Genomic DNA, 15,069 nt, shown 5'->3' with positions numbered 1-15,069 from the left:
ACTGACATTAACTGAAAATGCACAATGTATTTACTTGTAATACAAATTAATGATTAACAAATTTGATAAAGATTTACTCAACAACGGTCAAAGCCTATCCATGTAGGAATTGTCAGGTAACTTCAGGGATATTACAAAGTTTTTTGCACTCACCTCCTTCCTGTTGCTGCCACAGCTGTTTTCTATGACCATGGTCTCTGCAGCGATGTAGTGATATTTGGAGCAGGGTGGTAAGGATAGATTGGCCATAGCCATTACCCCGGCCCGCACCTCCACCACTCTGCCCCCCGAGTACAGACACACCTCAGCTCGTTTCCGCACATCCTGCAACTGCTCTGACAGGGAGGACATTCTGCAGACGCACACACACAGTGTGAACATCAATTCAAAGAAAACTCTTTATTTACTAAATCACTTATTTCATGTTAATTGTTTAGCCAATGCGGTAAAGCAGCCTCGTGCCTGAATATCATGTTTAAAACGCAAACCTCTTCACGTGCACCTGTATCTAATCCATTGCAGCATTAACGCACCTTCTCGGATACCCTGGACATAAAGTCACGTATATGTGCGTGATGTGTCTTTTTGATGGTGGGAGGAACAGTCACAGACCTCAGAAACCGAGCGAAAACGAGTGAGACTGCGCGCGCTCGCGTGGCCGTACAATCAATTTGTGGAAGACAGTCAGTGGTCAGTGTTTGGCACATCAACGGCCGCTGTTATCTCTCACCGTGCATACATGCATGGGCTTGCTAGCTGCTCGCGTTGACTCTGCGACGAAAGCAGATGAAACAGTTGCCGGTGTTATCTCCTACCTGCTTTTCGTACGAACACAATTAAATCCTCCCTCGGTGCCGCAGTTCTATTGACACCAACATGGACAGCTGCGGTTGTGAAAACACCGCCCTGTGCGCGGCTCAGTCTGACCATATGTTCTTTCAGGGGACCCCTACGTGCCGCTGCACACAAACACAAACACACCGGGGTCTCTCTGGTGCAAAACATGGACGTAGCGTTGCTGACGTCACTCACCAGATTCCTGGATCCTTCGGATGTGTGTTGTCAGTTATCCATTGTACCTTGAACAGTTAACACCGAGACAGAATATTTAACTTCATAGGTGATCGGACACACGTTTTCTTTTTTCTTTTTAAAAACAGCTGTTGACAAACATCCATCCATCCATTTTCTATCCCGTCAATCCGTCGATCGGGCAGCGGGTGGGCTGGAGCCTATCCCAACAGTCATCGGGCGAAAGGCGGGGTACACCCTGGACAGGTCGCCAGTCCATCACAGTGTTTGTCAATTTATAAAGCAATAAAAATAAAAAAATATATTCTTAAAAAACTGTCTTTATATGGCCCCATATTAAAATAATAAAATTAGTAAGTTGTTCGTTGCTTTGCATGTCTTGCACTGAGCTTCCCATAAATCACAACCAAGACGAAAACATAGGGATAGTCCTGATGTGGATTCGTCCGTGAATTTACATTTATGTTTCCATATTTTCTAGTTGTGGCACCATGTCCTGTCATGTTTAAAACGCAAACTTCTTATGTGCTGTTGTAAATAGAAAAACTGGTGCTGAGGGCTGTCGTTGGTGCTCATCCTAGTGCTGATAAAATTAAATGTTGGCAATCGACCAAAAATGATAACTCTCTATAGTCAGAGATCAAAATCAAACCACATCCAGGGTTGAAAATGTTAATATTGCAACATTAACCTCAGAATATAATCTATAGTCTAATGCTTTCTGCTTGTTAAAGCTCAGAAAGTACAGTGCAATTAACATAAAGGATGAGTTGATTATTTATTAATAAAGAGTACCCTTCAATATTAACCAGATGTTTATAACTCTTTTATCATCTTTCAATGATGGGATGACATCAGATTCAACCCTGCCCCTTGCCAGACGAACCAGGAGACTCCCTGGTTTATTAGCAGACTCAACTAATCGTACCCAGCATAGAAAATGGACTTTAAACCACATTATTAATTCCCTTTACATTCCATGTAATACATTTAGTGACACTCATTTTAAGAGTGCATTTCCCATGCACATGAATATTGGTGTCCATAAAAACCTGTGGCTCTGAGACACATAAAATAAAATAAAACTGTCATGTGAAAAAAAGAGGTCGTCCCCAAACATCGACTGCAGGAACCAGAACCCACCCAAAACAGAAAAAACAAACTCAAATGTGACCAGTAGGTCTCAAATACCCATGAGGCCTTACAAGGGGACGTAATGCTTAAGGGGGCCATCACTATAGAGAGGGCACGAGAGAGAAATTAACACAAAATCCTCCCCAATAAAAAAAGACCCCCGCTCCAGAACGGAGGACTAAAAGTGCAAAAATTAAATAAATAAATAAACCATGAAACAATTACTTAAATATGTCATTAAATAATTCAAATATCACTTATTTCACTATCTACATTCACATTTCAGGATTTACATTTACATTTCAAGGACCTGCAGTGCTTCATGAATTGTCAAACGCCAACCCATTTCTGATGTGTTCATGAACCCTTTACTATCAAGGAATACCTTTTCAGTTTTTTTAAAAGTCATAAGTAATCACTGTATATGATTCAGTCATATGTAAGACTTTTATTTTGTAACAATTATCTAGTTGTGGTAGATATCAACACCAAATCAATTCTGATGTGTTCATGAACTCATTGTGTATTTCCCACACCCCTTATTTTTCAAAGGAAACCCCTTTCAAGAGTTTTTAATTGGCATAAGTAATCAGTGCATCAGATTCAGCCACATGTAAGGCTTTTATTTTGTGATGAATCTCTTTTTTTTACAGATATCAACACCAAACCCACTTCTGATGTGTTCATGAACTCATTGTGTAGTTCCCACATCATTTAATATCAAGGAAATCCCTTTCAATAGTTTTTAAAGGACATAAATAATCACTGTGTGTGATTCCGTCATATATAAGACCTTTATTTTCAAACAGCTCTCTTATTTGAATAAGTATTGACATCAAACCACTTCTGATGTGTTCATGAACTCATTGTGTTGTTCCCACCCTTTATTTTCAAGGGAAAACCTTTTTAATTTTTTGAAAAGGCATAAGTAATCAGTGCATCAGGTTCAGCCATATGTAAGGCTTCTATTTTGTAATAACTCTCTTACTTTTATAGATATTGACACAAAACCACTTCTGATGTGTTCATGAACTCATTGTTAAGTTCCCACAGCCTTTATTATCAAGGAATACCTTTTCAGTTTTTTAAAAAGTCATAAGTAATCAATGTATGTGATTCAGTCATATGTAAGACTTTTATTTTGTAGATATAAACACCAAAAAACTTCTGATATGTTCATGAACTCATTGTGTAGTTCCCACACTCTTTATTTTCACTTTATCTTCAGTTTTTTTGAAGGCACAATTAATCAGAGCACCAGGTTCAGCCATATGTAAGGCTTTTATTTTGTTATAACTCTTATTTTTATAGATATCAACACCAAACCACTTCTGATGTGTTCCAGAACTCATTGTGTAGTTTCCACATCCTTTATTATTATGGAAACCCCTTTCAAGAGTTTTTTTAAAGGGCATAAGTAATCACTGTATGTGATTCAGTCATATGTAAGGCCTCTATTCTGTAATAGGTCCCTTGGTTTTATATATATCGATGCCAACCCACTTCTGATGTGTTCATGAACTCATCGAGTAGTTAGTAGTAAGGAATACCTTTACAGTTTTTTTAAAAGTCATAAGTAATCAATACATCAGGTTCAGCTATATGTAAGGCTTTTATTTTGTAATAATTATCTTGTTGTGATAGATATCAACACCAAACCACTTCTGATGAAAATTGTGTAAAATGCACATAGGATAATAAAAATAATAACACCTTAAAGAACAATAGGGCTTTGCTGCCTTGCAGCTCGGGCCCTAATAACGCCTTCAGACACAATAGGGCCTTCGCTGTGCTTACAGCTCTGGCCCTAATTACTTTACATCACATTTTCAAATTAGAAAACAATTTTAGAAAAATTATGGAATATGGATTGTATATATGTACTGTATATATGTGGACAGATAAATGTTTTTGCAATGAGGTTCATTGTAATTAATATATCAATTACTAAAATTAGAAAACGAGTCTGCTGACCCTTTGGACTTCTTGAAGCAGTAGTGCTTTCTGTTACCATCTGCAGACATGGCAAGCATGTCTGGTGTGCATGCAGGGCACTTGAAGGGCTCGTCCAGGCACAGATGCTCTTGCCTGTGGAGAGTGGCTGTGTAGAAATCCCTGCGTTAGCTCTCCAAGCCGCAAGTAGCCACATAACAGCACCTGTGACCTAACAGAGCTATAGTACACGTTTCATTCATTCTTCTTAAAGTATTGGTGAAATAAAGACAGATAATGCCTTATTTAGAGGCTGCATCGTCCCTGCCCTGTTCACTCCGTTATATGGATATACGCCTATCGCGAGTTATCCAAATAGCTTCTGATGGACGCCGACTTTCTCGGTGAGTAGATAAACGTATTTTATGCCAGAAATAAGGTTGAGGTTTAAAAATACCAGCGTTCCCCTTTAAATTAATTAAACCATTTTTGCACAAAACGTCCAGCTCTTTCTGGAGATGCTGGCTATGACTTTTGGTGATTCTAACTTTTATAGTTTTTAAAAAATTATGGAATATTATGGTTTTTGTGCAAATTTTTCTCCCTTTAAAAGTAATGTTAAATCCTTTCAAATCATGCAAAGAGCTTCCTCCTCTTTCAAACTTAACTACTTCAGCATACTTTCAGCTAGAGACACCATTCAAACTTTAAAATGTTCACAAGTCGTTCAACTATTACTGAATGGTGCAGCTTTTTAAAATATTCAGCCAAGATTGAACTATCACAGTTTAAAAATTGAGTAAAATTCTTTCTGAGTTTACAATGCATTCCAATGACATGGAATGTTCATGTGTTGAGTGGAGGTTCCAACGTACAGAGTGGAAGAATACAGAAAGATTCTTCAGAAAAAAAGTTTTTAACCGGTCACTGTTTCCAAAGTATTTAAGCCAATTTTAGCATTAACACGTAGGTAATTATGTTCTCTTTCAGCCAATGTGACTTTCATAGCCTTCAGGACTTTACTTTTTAAATAAGAGGTCTCTGAATCACAGCAGTACCTTCCAACTGCCAGTCCTTTTTGCATGTTTCTTCTCTTTTCTGTACTTTTCTGCCCTCATCCAGCTCCAGCTGCTTTTGAAAATACATTTCAGGCCTTTTGAAACTCCATTTTTCTACTCTTTACTGTACTTTTCTGCCTTCATCTAGCCCCAGGACCTTTCAAAAATTCAAGGAAAAGATCAAGGTTTCTTTATTTGTCTCCATTGAAGAAATTTGTCTTGGATAAAAGAGCACTGTTGCAGTGCAATACAGAAAAGAAAACACAAAACATATGTATAGACACACACTCAAAAACTTAATAATAAATATAACAAATACACTCAAAACAATCTGACGCGATGTGCAAAATACATTCAGAAAAATACACCCTACCCTACACCTACTTCGGCCTCAGCTTCCTTTCCCTTTCTTCCTCTCCTAGCTGCTCATTAATGAGCTTAATGGATAGGGGGGTAAGTGAGTATTTTAGGCAATTATGTTTACAGAGTGGAGCCCTGTACCTTCTTCCTGACTTTAATAATGTGTATTCTGGACTGAGCACATATGATGTGTCAGTGAGGGTGTTTTTGGACTGCTTGATAGAAGACTGCTCAAAAAGGTCTTGTGGAGAGAAAAGGGCAGGTGGGCCCATGATCTTAGAAGCTGTCTTCACCAGAGAATTGATCTGAGATCTGCATTTAACTGTGAGGTTACCAAACCAGCAGGTGATGCCGTACCTGATTATTGTGAGAATGCATTAAGGCATTCTCACTATTGTTTTCCTGTTTCCCTTTATTATTTCAACAATTTTGGTATCAAAACGTTCAGCTTGTTCAGGAGATTTCTACTTTAACTTTTGGTGTTGATATCTTTTACACTTTTTAAACTATTCAACTTCTATTCAACTTTTTTCCTCATTCAAATGAATTGAAATTTCTTTCAACTCTTCAAAAACGTCCTCCTCTTTCCAACCTAACTAGTTGAGCATACGTTCAGCTAGAGACACCATTCAAACTTTAAAATGTTCACAAGACATTCAGCTATTACCAAATGATTCAGCTTTTTCAAATATTAAGCCAATTTTGAAACATGACAGTTTAAAAAACGTGAACATTTTTGCTCCTTGTTGATTTTTATGCATGAAAAAATCATGCTCGTTGAGCCCCAAACTGTCCTATTTTAGAGGGCCGTAACTCAGCCATACGGTATCACAGAGACATCATTCAAAGTTTATATGTGACAGGAAAGACTCAACTTTAACTGTGGTAAAGGGCTTGTCAATAGCTTATACAGCTTCTCAAATGCCTCTCACGTCCAAAATGTCTGCCTGATCTAAACAAATTATACATCAAAACGTAGGTATTTTAGTCCTCTTTCACACAAAGTCACTCTCACTGAGCTTGGCCTCACAGATTTCTCACAAATCACCTCTAAGCGCAGAGAGGCGCACTCCAGCTCCCATACTTTTCCATTACAAACAGGCCGAGCAATGAAATCAGTGTGGAAGACTCATTTTAAAACTGCCATAAAAAACAAACCTTACACAAGATCAGAATAAAAATTACACCTCTGGCTTCCCCCATCCCTTCTGGCGCTCACGGTGCAAGAATTATTCGGATACGACTTCTACTTTTCGAACAGCGACCGTTTGTTCCAGACTTGTGCTTCATTATTAAACCCCCAGATTTTAAGGGGACAAAGTGAGGTGCAGATTTGTCAGTGGCACATGCAGCTGTTGCCCATAGCAACTAATGAGGAGGCCAGACTCAACATGGCTGCCCTATTGTAAAAGCTTTACGCAAGCCTGTGTTTTTATGTGCTCCTAATGCAATGTAACATGATGTTATCTGTCTCTCAGCCATCACAGCACAATATTCACACTAAATATTCACATTTTCCTGCATTTTTTGTCATCTTTCTGATTTTTTTCCCTTTTAGCTTTGCATTGTTCTTCTCTTGTTGCTGTACTTCTCTGCCTTCATCTAGCTCCAGGCCCTTTCAAAAATACATTTCAGGCCTTTTGAAACTGCAGCAAATGACTTTCTACTAATATTTCACATTTTTAGCAATATTTAACATAACTAACTGCACATTTTTCCAAAAAAATTCTAAATCCTTTAAATCTTTCTGTTGTTTTTAACCTTTCAACTTCTTCAACTAAGACTTCTGCAGTTTTTGCCAACAGGTTTAAATTATTCCACTATTTTATTTTCACCTTCAAACTGCTTCAACCAGGATTTCAGCAACTTGCTTTCAGCTAAACTTTCACTCTTTCTAGTTTTAGAAATGTCACACTTTAGAAATGTCAAGACTTTTCACTTATTATCTGCTTGAAACCCTTTTGTTGTTTTTAACCCTTCAGCTTTTCTTTGCTGACAGTTACTCCAGCCAACATGGCGGCCCTATTGTAAAAGCTTTATGCCAGCCTGTGTTATGTGTGCTCCTAATAACAATGTAACATGGCGTTATCTGTCTCTCAGCCACCACAGCACAAACTTCCATTTTTAAAAAGCTGCACTTCTCTCCTTTAAACTGACAGTGAGGGCTGTGCTAAAACTGCCATAAAAACTGTATTCTACACAGGACCTTGATAGAAATGACATAACTGTCTGCAGCATACCTTTCTGCTATTAACAGGTTAAAATTGTCTTTTACTATGACTTATAAATCTATTGAAGCAGCTGATTGTTCTGAACAGGCACAACCTGTCCTCCTCTGTGTCTCTGGCTTAGGACGTCCTTCTGTGTGCTTTCCCTCATACTGTCCTGGTAAAACCTTACTGCTTTTGGCATAATGACTGTCATATTTCAGACTGGATTTGCCATATTTAATGCTTGACTGGTAACTAGCTGGCCTCTCAGCACAGCATCTTCCAACAACCAGTCCTTTTTGCATGATTCTTCTCTTTTCTGTACTTTTCTGACATCATAAAGCTTCAGCTCCTTTCAAAAACACATTTCCGGCCTTTTGGAACTCCAGCAAATCATTTTCTGCTAAATATTCACATTTTCTGCAGTGTTTCTTGTCTTTTTTAATTTATTCACTTTTTGTTTTGCATTTTTCTTCTCTTTCCTGTACTTTTCTGCCTTCCTCTAGCTCCAGGTGGCTTAAATATTCAAATTTTTCTGCAGTGTTTCTCTTTTTTAAAGTTTATTCACCTTTTTTTTAGCATTTTTCATATCTTTCCTGTACTTTTCTGCTTTCATACAACTCCATGTCCTTTCAAAAATGCATTTCAGGCCTTTTGAAACTCCAGCAAATAATTTTCAGCTAAATATTCACATTTTTCTTTTTTGTTTGTCATCTTTATGATTTTTTTCCTTGCATATTTCTTATATTTTCTGTGATTTTCTGCCTTCATACAGCTCCAGGTATCAAACCGTTCAGCTACTTCAGGAGATTTATGCTGTGACTTTTGGTGTTTCTAACTTTTAAACTTTTTAAACTATTCAACTTTTTTCCCTCATTCAGTTGAAACAGGTCACGAGACATTTGGCTATTACCAAATAGGTCAGCTATTTCAAACATTAAGCCAATTTTAAAATATGACTGCAGCCATTTTAACTATTAACTAACTATTGCTGTGCATTAAACCATTTCTTTATTTCTTCTCTGTGTGTTTCTCTGTTTCCCATTTAAGATCAGTGTTCTGGTGATCCATTTAACCTTCCTTTTCACACTGATGGACGATTTTGAACCGCTTCCCACCACTGAAGCCATGTCACACTGAGGGACATAGTGTCCATCAGTTTCAAGTCCTTCAGTTGTTTTTAACTCTTCAGCTTTTTTTTGCTCACATTTCTGCCATTTTCTTATGCAATTTCATCAATTCTGTAGTTTTATATACATTGCTCAAAGAAATAAAGGGAACACTGAAATAACAATTCCTAGATCTCAATGAATGAAATATTCCAGTTGAAAATCATTATTCGTTACATTGTAGAATGCATTTAGAACAAAATAACATAAAAATGATTAATGTCAATCACAATGATTATCCCATGGTGGTCTGGATTTGGAGTCATACTGAAAATAAAAGTGGAAAATCACATTACAGGCTGATGCAACTTCAGTGGAAATTCCTCAAGACAAGTCAAAATGAGGCTCAGTAGTGTGTGTGGCCTCCACCTGCCTGTATGACCTCCCTACAATGCCTGGCCATGCTCCTGATGTGGTGGCGGATGTTCACCTGAGGGATCTCCTCCAAGACCTGGATTAAAGCATCAGTCAACTTCTGTCTGTGCTGCAACGTGGCGTTGGTGGATGGAACGAGACATGATGTCCCAGATGTGCTCGATTGGATTCAGTTCTGGGGAACGGGCAGGGCAGTCCAGTCCATGACATCAATGTCTTCATCATGCAGGAAGTGCAGAAACATGCATATTAGTGGCCTGCTGGAGGTAATTTTGCAGGGTTCTGGAAAATAGACAAAGGTGGAAGTAGCGGCCCTGTCGCTGGGTTGTTGCCCTGCTACGATACCCTTTACATCTCGTGGTAAATGGTAAATGGACTTGGACTTGTATAGCGCTTTTCTAGTCTAACTGACCACTCAAAGCACTTCACTACATGCTACATTCACCCCACTCACACACACTCATACAGCACGTCTTAAGATACATAACTACGTGCTTTTTTCTAATCATTCACACACATTCATACCCCAATGATACACTGGGAGGCAATGTGGGGTTCAGTGTCTTGCCCAAGGACGCTTCGACATGTAGCCCGGGGAAGCCAGAGTCGACCTTCCCATTAGTGGGCGACTGCTCTTCCTCCTGAGCTACAGCCGCCCCCCAGTGGTATCTCCTTCATGCTCTGGATACTGTGCTGAGAGACACAGCAAACCCTCTTAGCACAGTTCACATTTGTGTGCCATCCTGGATGAGCTGCACTACCTGAGCAACTTCTGTGGGTTGTAGACACCACCTCATGCTACCTCTAGTGGTGAGAGCACTCACAAAATACAAAAGTGACCAAAACATCAGCCAGAAAGGATGAGAACAGAGAAATGGTCTGTGGTCACCACCTGCAGAAACACTCCTTTGTAGGGCTTGACTTGCTAATTGCCTCTCATTTCCAGCTGTTTGTCTGTACAAATGTCTCAACATTTGGAAAGTGTTAAGACTCTTATGAAGTACGTTCCTAACTGCATTCACCATGTTTTGTCCTTTTTTGTTCTTTTAAACATAACAAGAATCCCAAAAATTCCTGTTATCTCAGTAGTCAAAGAGCAAAGCAATGCCCACACATGTAGATCATTAGACGGGTACATACTCTGTGGTAAGTTCAGGTTTTAGCTTTAGATGACGACATTTAGGACGAATCCCTCAAGAAAAATTTATTGGTGTTTTAGTTTGTTTTTTAGACATAGACATAAATTTCATTCAAAGTGTGCAAAGAATGGGGAACTGATGAAAATGAATATCATTCTTACTCATGTATGTTAGCAGCAGATTTGAACAAACGCAACAGATGAAACTGTCACCCCTTCTCGCACCAGTGATCCCACTGAGCACGGATGACCACAACTACCCTCAATTCACTCAAAGCCGTGGCATCACAGGAGCATGCTCAAATGTTGACTGCCAGGCTACAGTTAGAGCTTTGACGGATGAGTGCACACGACTCAGAAGTGAGGTTCATCATCTGAGGAACAGAGATGATGAGCCGTCTTTGAATGAGGGGGCCTTTAAAGGAAATGACGACATGGTACAGGAACTCACAGGCCTTCCAAGCTATGCAAAGTTAATGGTCGTCTTTACTTTCCTGTCAGGATTTCTGAAAACTGGTCCATAGCTTTCTGTTAAAATTGATGAGAATGAGACTTAATTTACCATTGTATTTTTTGTCTATTTTTTTGGTATATCATACACAAGTATTGTCAGAGTATTCAACAAAACATTAGATGTCATATATATCAGATTGTCGCCACTTATACACTGGCCATCAAAAGAACAAATTCAGATCAATCTGCCCATGTACTTCAGGGATAACTTTAACACCCGCATTTCTATCATTGATTGTTTTGAAATACTTATAGAGAAGGCAAAGAACTTGAAAGCTTGTGCACAGACATACTCTTAGTACAAGCATCACAATACTGTGAAATATTTGATCCCAATAATACGCACATATAAAACTGGTTTCTAGGACGGCCTTCTTTCACCTTCGTAATATTGCTAAAATCAGGAACATCCTGTCTCAGGGTGATGCAGAGAAACTAGTTCATGCATATGTTACTTCAAGATTGGACTACTGTAATTCCTTATTATTGGGCTGTCCCACATATTCTCTGAAAAGCCTCCAGCTGATCCAAAATGCTGCAGCCAGAGTTCTGATGAGAACTAACAGGAGAGATCATGTTTCTCCAGTTCTTCTCTGTCTTCTCAAACCCCAGCTGGTCGAGGCGGATGGCCACCCTTCCTGAGTCTGGTTCTGCCAGAGGTTTCTTCCTGTTAAAAGGGAGTCGTTCCTTTCCACAGTCGCCACAGGCATGCTCAGGACGGGAGATTGGACTGAAGACAAGTTTCGGTGCAATCTGTTGGTGTCCTTAGCTAGGATATTATTTTTTAATTGGCTCTACATGAATGAATTGGATTATTTTGAAATTAATGCATTGAATTTCAATTGGCTTGAATTAGACTATATTATTTAAGTGCCTTGAGATGACAATTGTTGTAATTTGGCGCTATATAAATAAACTGAATTGAATTTAATTGAACACCACAATGTATTATTTCATTTGTGTCAAAAGGCGGGGGGGGGGGGGCACGAGTGACAAGCACATCACAGAAAACTGTGGCTATCTGTTATTACCAGGAGATGTCATTCTTCTGTGTCAAAAATACAGTATGCCTCTATTGTGCACAGCTAAAAATACCAGCATTCACCAAAGGCAAGCAGCAACTACATCCACTGGAACAACAAGGGGACTTGCAGCCGTCAGGATCCTTGTGGAAAGGGTCATTGGCCTCGTCAGGAACAAATACACTATCCTTCAAACCACCATCCCACTGTCTCTGCCAGGCAGCTGCATGAGGACAGCCTACCTCGCTTGACAAGATGGTTACAGTCTGATCCGCGACACATTACTCACACAATAGATTGCGGACAGACAAATGCATCGTGCCCAAAGCTGACATTGTGTCACGGAACATCAAATACCTTAATTACTAAACTAAATATTCAGCTTACATTGCTGTTTTGGGGCACTATTGAGAGATTGAATGCATGCTGAGGTTGCCCTGATAAACATCTGCCTGTTTCATTCAACATATTCAAATTTCATTCTATATATTCAGGATTCATTCCATATATTAAAGGTTAATTCTATCTCTCTCTCTATATATATATATATATATATATATATATTCTCTCTCTCTCTCTCTCTCTCTCTATTCAAATTTCATTCAATATATTCAGGATTCATTCCATATATTAAAAGGTTAATTCTATCTATCTATGTATATATATATATATATTCTCTCTCTCTCTCTCTCTCTATTCAAATTTCATTCAATATATTCAGGATTCATTCCATATATTAAAAGGTTAATTCTATCTATCTATGTATATATATATATTCTCTCTCTCTCCCTCTCTCTCTCTATTCAAATTTCATTCAATATATTCAGGATTCATTCCATATATTAAAAGGTTAATTCTATCTATCTATGTATATATATATATTCTCTCTCTCTCTCTCTCTATTCAAATTTCATTCAATATATTCAGGATTCATTCCATATATTAAAGGTTAATTCTATCTATCTATGTATATATATATATATATATATATATATATTCTCTCTCTCTCTCTCTATTCAAATTTCATTCAATATATTCAGGATTCATTCCATATATTAAAAGTTTAATTCTATCTATCTATGTATATATATATATTCTCTCTCTCTCTCTATTCAAATTTCATTCAATATATTCAGGATCCATTCCATATATTAAAAGGTTAATTCTATCTATCTATCTATCTATGCATATATATATATATATATATTCTCTCTCTCTCTCTCTCTATCTATCTTTGTCCACACTCTGTACCTTTCCCGCCGGTAAAGATCAAAAGGTTGCCGACCAGCACTGGACAGTGTACAGTAAGTACAGCACAGTACAGTTTCATTCATTCACCATTGGAGCTGGACGACTTACAAAGGTAAGTTCTTAAATTCGGGTTTTAAAACATGTTTAGTACCATATATGTGGGTTTCTTTAATTAAGAAAGTATTATGTCCATTTAATATAAATAAAATTCATTACCAACTTTTGTCGGGGGACAAATGTCTTTGTCTTGACACAAGACAAAGACATTTTCCTGGGCTAGCTTAAGCAGGTTTCCAATTATGCTGAAAAGAATTGTCCATTCAGACAAACATAACTTTATTTGGGTAATGTATTTCATAAACTACAGGGGAAGAAATAATTATATTTCACAAGTTAAAGTTTTTTTTTGACACCAGAGGGCGTCACGGTCAGGGCAGCCGACCAATTAAATGTTCTTCGACAGTTACCCGCTTTGAAGAAAATGGTAGCCCACAATATTTGCAAAAGTTTTTGTTTAACCTAAAGGTGTAGTATAAATTATTAGAGGTATTTGGGCGCTGTACAGTGGTGTGGTGGTTAGCACCACCAGTGTGCGAACTGTACCGCGGCTTTCCGGGGGGCTCACTTACGTGCGCGTGCCTCAGAGCGAGGACTTACTCAAAACACATCAATTATTACAAACCTCCTTGTAGCCTACGCCTATTTATGAGCACATATCTCATCCAACCTCAACACACGCATAAAATCTGAAATAAATCAAAACCAAAACGTCCCAGTGTGGCTACAAGGAATCAAGTATGCATCAACATGTACAAAACAACCTCTGAAATATCATAACCGGGAGAGAGAGGCAGGTGGAGTCACCGCCATCAGCGGCCTCTGAGCTGCCGTTGACCCCACCTCCAGCCTCTGTATGCCGGTCACCCCGGGCCCGGGTGTTGGTGGGCTTTCACAGGCAGCAGGTTTCCCCGCAGGTGCAGCGGTGGTGTCGGTTGCCCTCAAGAAAGCTTCATCAGCTGAAGAACTTACCTCTTGCTGCTCCTCAGAGTCATTCGTCTTCGATTTCTTAGTAAATCCAAAATGTGAAAGTAGATTTGCCTGTCTTCTCTTAGACATGATGAATTTATTATTTAGCACCGATATTGAGCGTTTTCTTCTTCTTTTTTAAAGACTAAGTAACGTTCGGTTTAAGACACAGCGCCACACGCTTCAATGGTGAGGACAAGAACTGCATACAGGTCGGCATATTAAAGACCCTCATGCACAAATCATACATTAAAAATAGCCTAATTTTACACATGATCCATGATTATGACAGTACAAAAAGAACAAAAAGGAAATGCTTGGGAAAAAACAGCATTTTGCCAATATTTTAGAGACCCCCCCCAAAAAATTTCACAAATCATGTTTTCAGGGGAGCTCATGTCTCATTAAGGGGGGCTGAGACCCCCCTGGCTCCCCCGTAGTTCACACTCTGAGCATCACAGCGAGTGGGTTCCAGGTTCAACTCCCGGCTGGGGCCTTTCTGTGTGGAGTTTGCATGTTTCACCCTGTCCTCGGATACTCCGGCTTCCTCCCATCGTCCAAAATCATGCATGTTAGATTGGTGTCTCTAAAATTGTCCTTAACAGTGAGTGTGAGCGTGTGTGTGTGTGGTTGTTTGTCTCGTTTGTCTCTGTGTGTCGCCCGATGACCGCTGGGATATGCTCCAGCCCCTCCGCGACCCAACCGACGAATTAAGTGGGTATAGAAAATGGATGAATGGATGGATTTTAAATAAAATGCAAAACCAGTTTGGTTTAATTTATGCCCAGTTAATTTCAAGCACTATGAAAATGAACTGCTCAGTCAAGCAATGTATGATGGAAAAAAATA

At 38.8% G+C, this 15,069-nt stretch overlaps 1 protein-coding gene across 2 annotated transcripts in view; it reads right to left on the bottom strand.

The window, feature by feature from the left end:
- rnf31 (ring finger protein 31) overlaps window positions 1-985 on the bottom strand; it is a 113,594-nt gene extending 112,609 nt beyond the window's left edge. For both annotated transcript variants that reach the window (XM_072363574.1, XM_072363575.1), the window contains exons 1-2: window positions 816-985; window positions 154-352 (exon numbers count right to left, since the gene is read on the bottom strand). In XM_072363574.1, coding sequence (XP_072219675.1) covers window positions 154-351 — 198 coding nt within the window. In that variant the 5' untranslated portion in view covers window position 352; window positions 816-985. The remainder of the gene's footprint in view (window positions 1-153; window positions 353-815) is intronic.
- Between the last annotated feature and the right edge of the window lie 14,084 nt (window positions 986-15,069).

Source organism: Leuresthes tenuis, unplaced genomic scaffold (assembly GCF_036924035.1).
Source record: "Leuresthes tenuis unplaced genomic scaffold, fLeuTen1.0.hap1 SCAF_14, whole genome shotgun sequence".
NCBI classification, from domain to species: domain Eukaryota; kingdom Metazoa; phylum Chordata; class Actinopteri; order Atheriniformes; family Atherinopsidae; genus Leuresthes; species Leuresthes tenuis.
The sequence above is the reverse complement of the archived record's forward strand: the minus strand, read 5'-3'. Positions and strand labels throughout refer to the sequence as shown.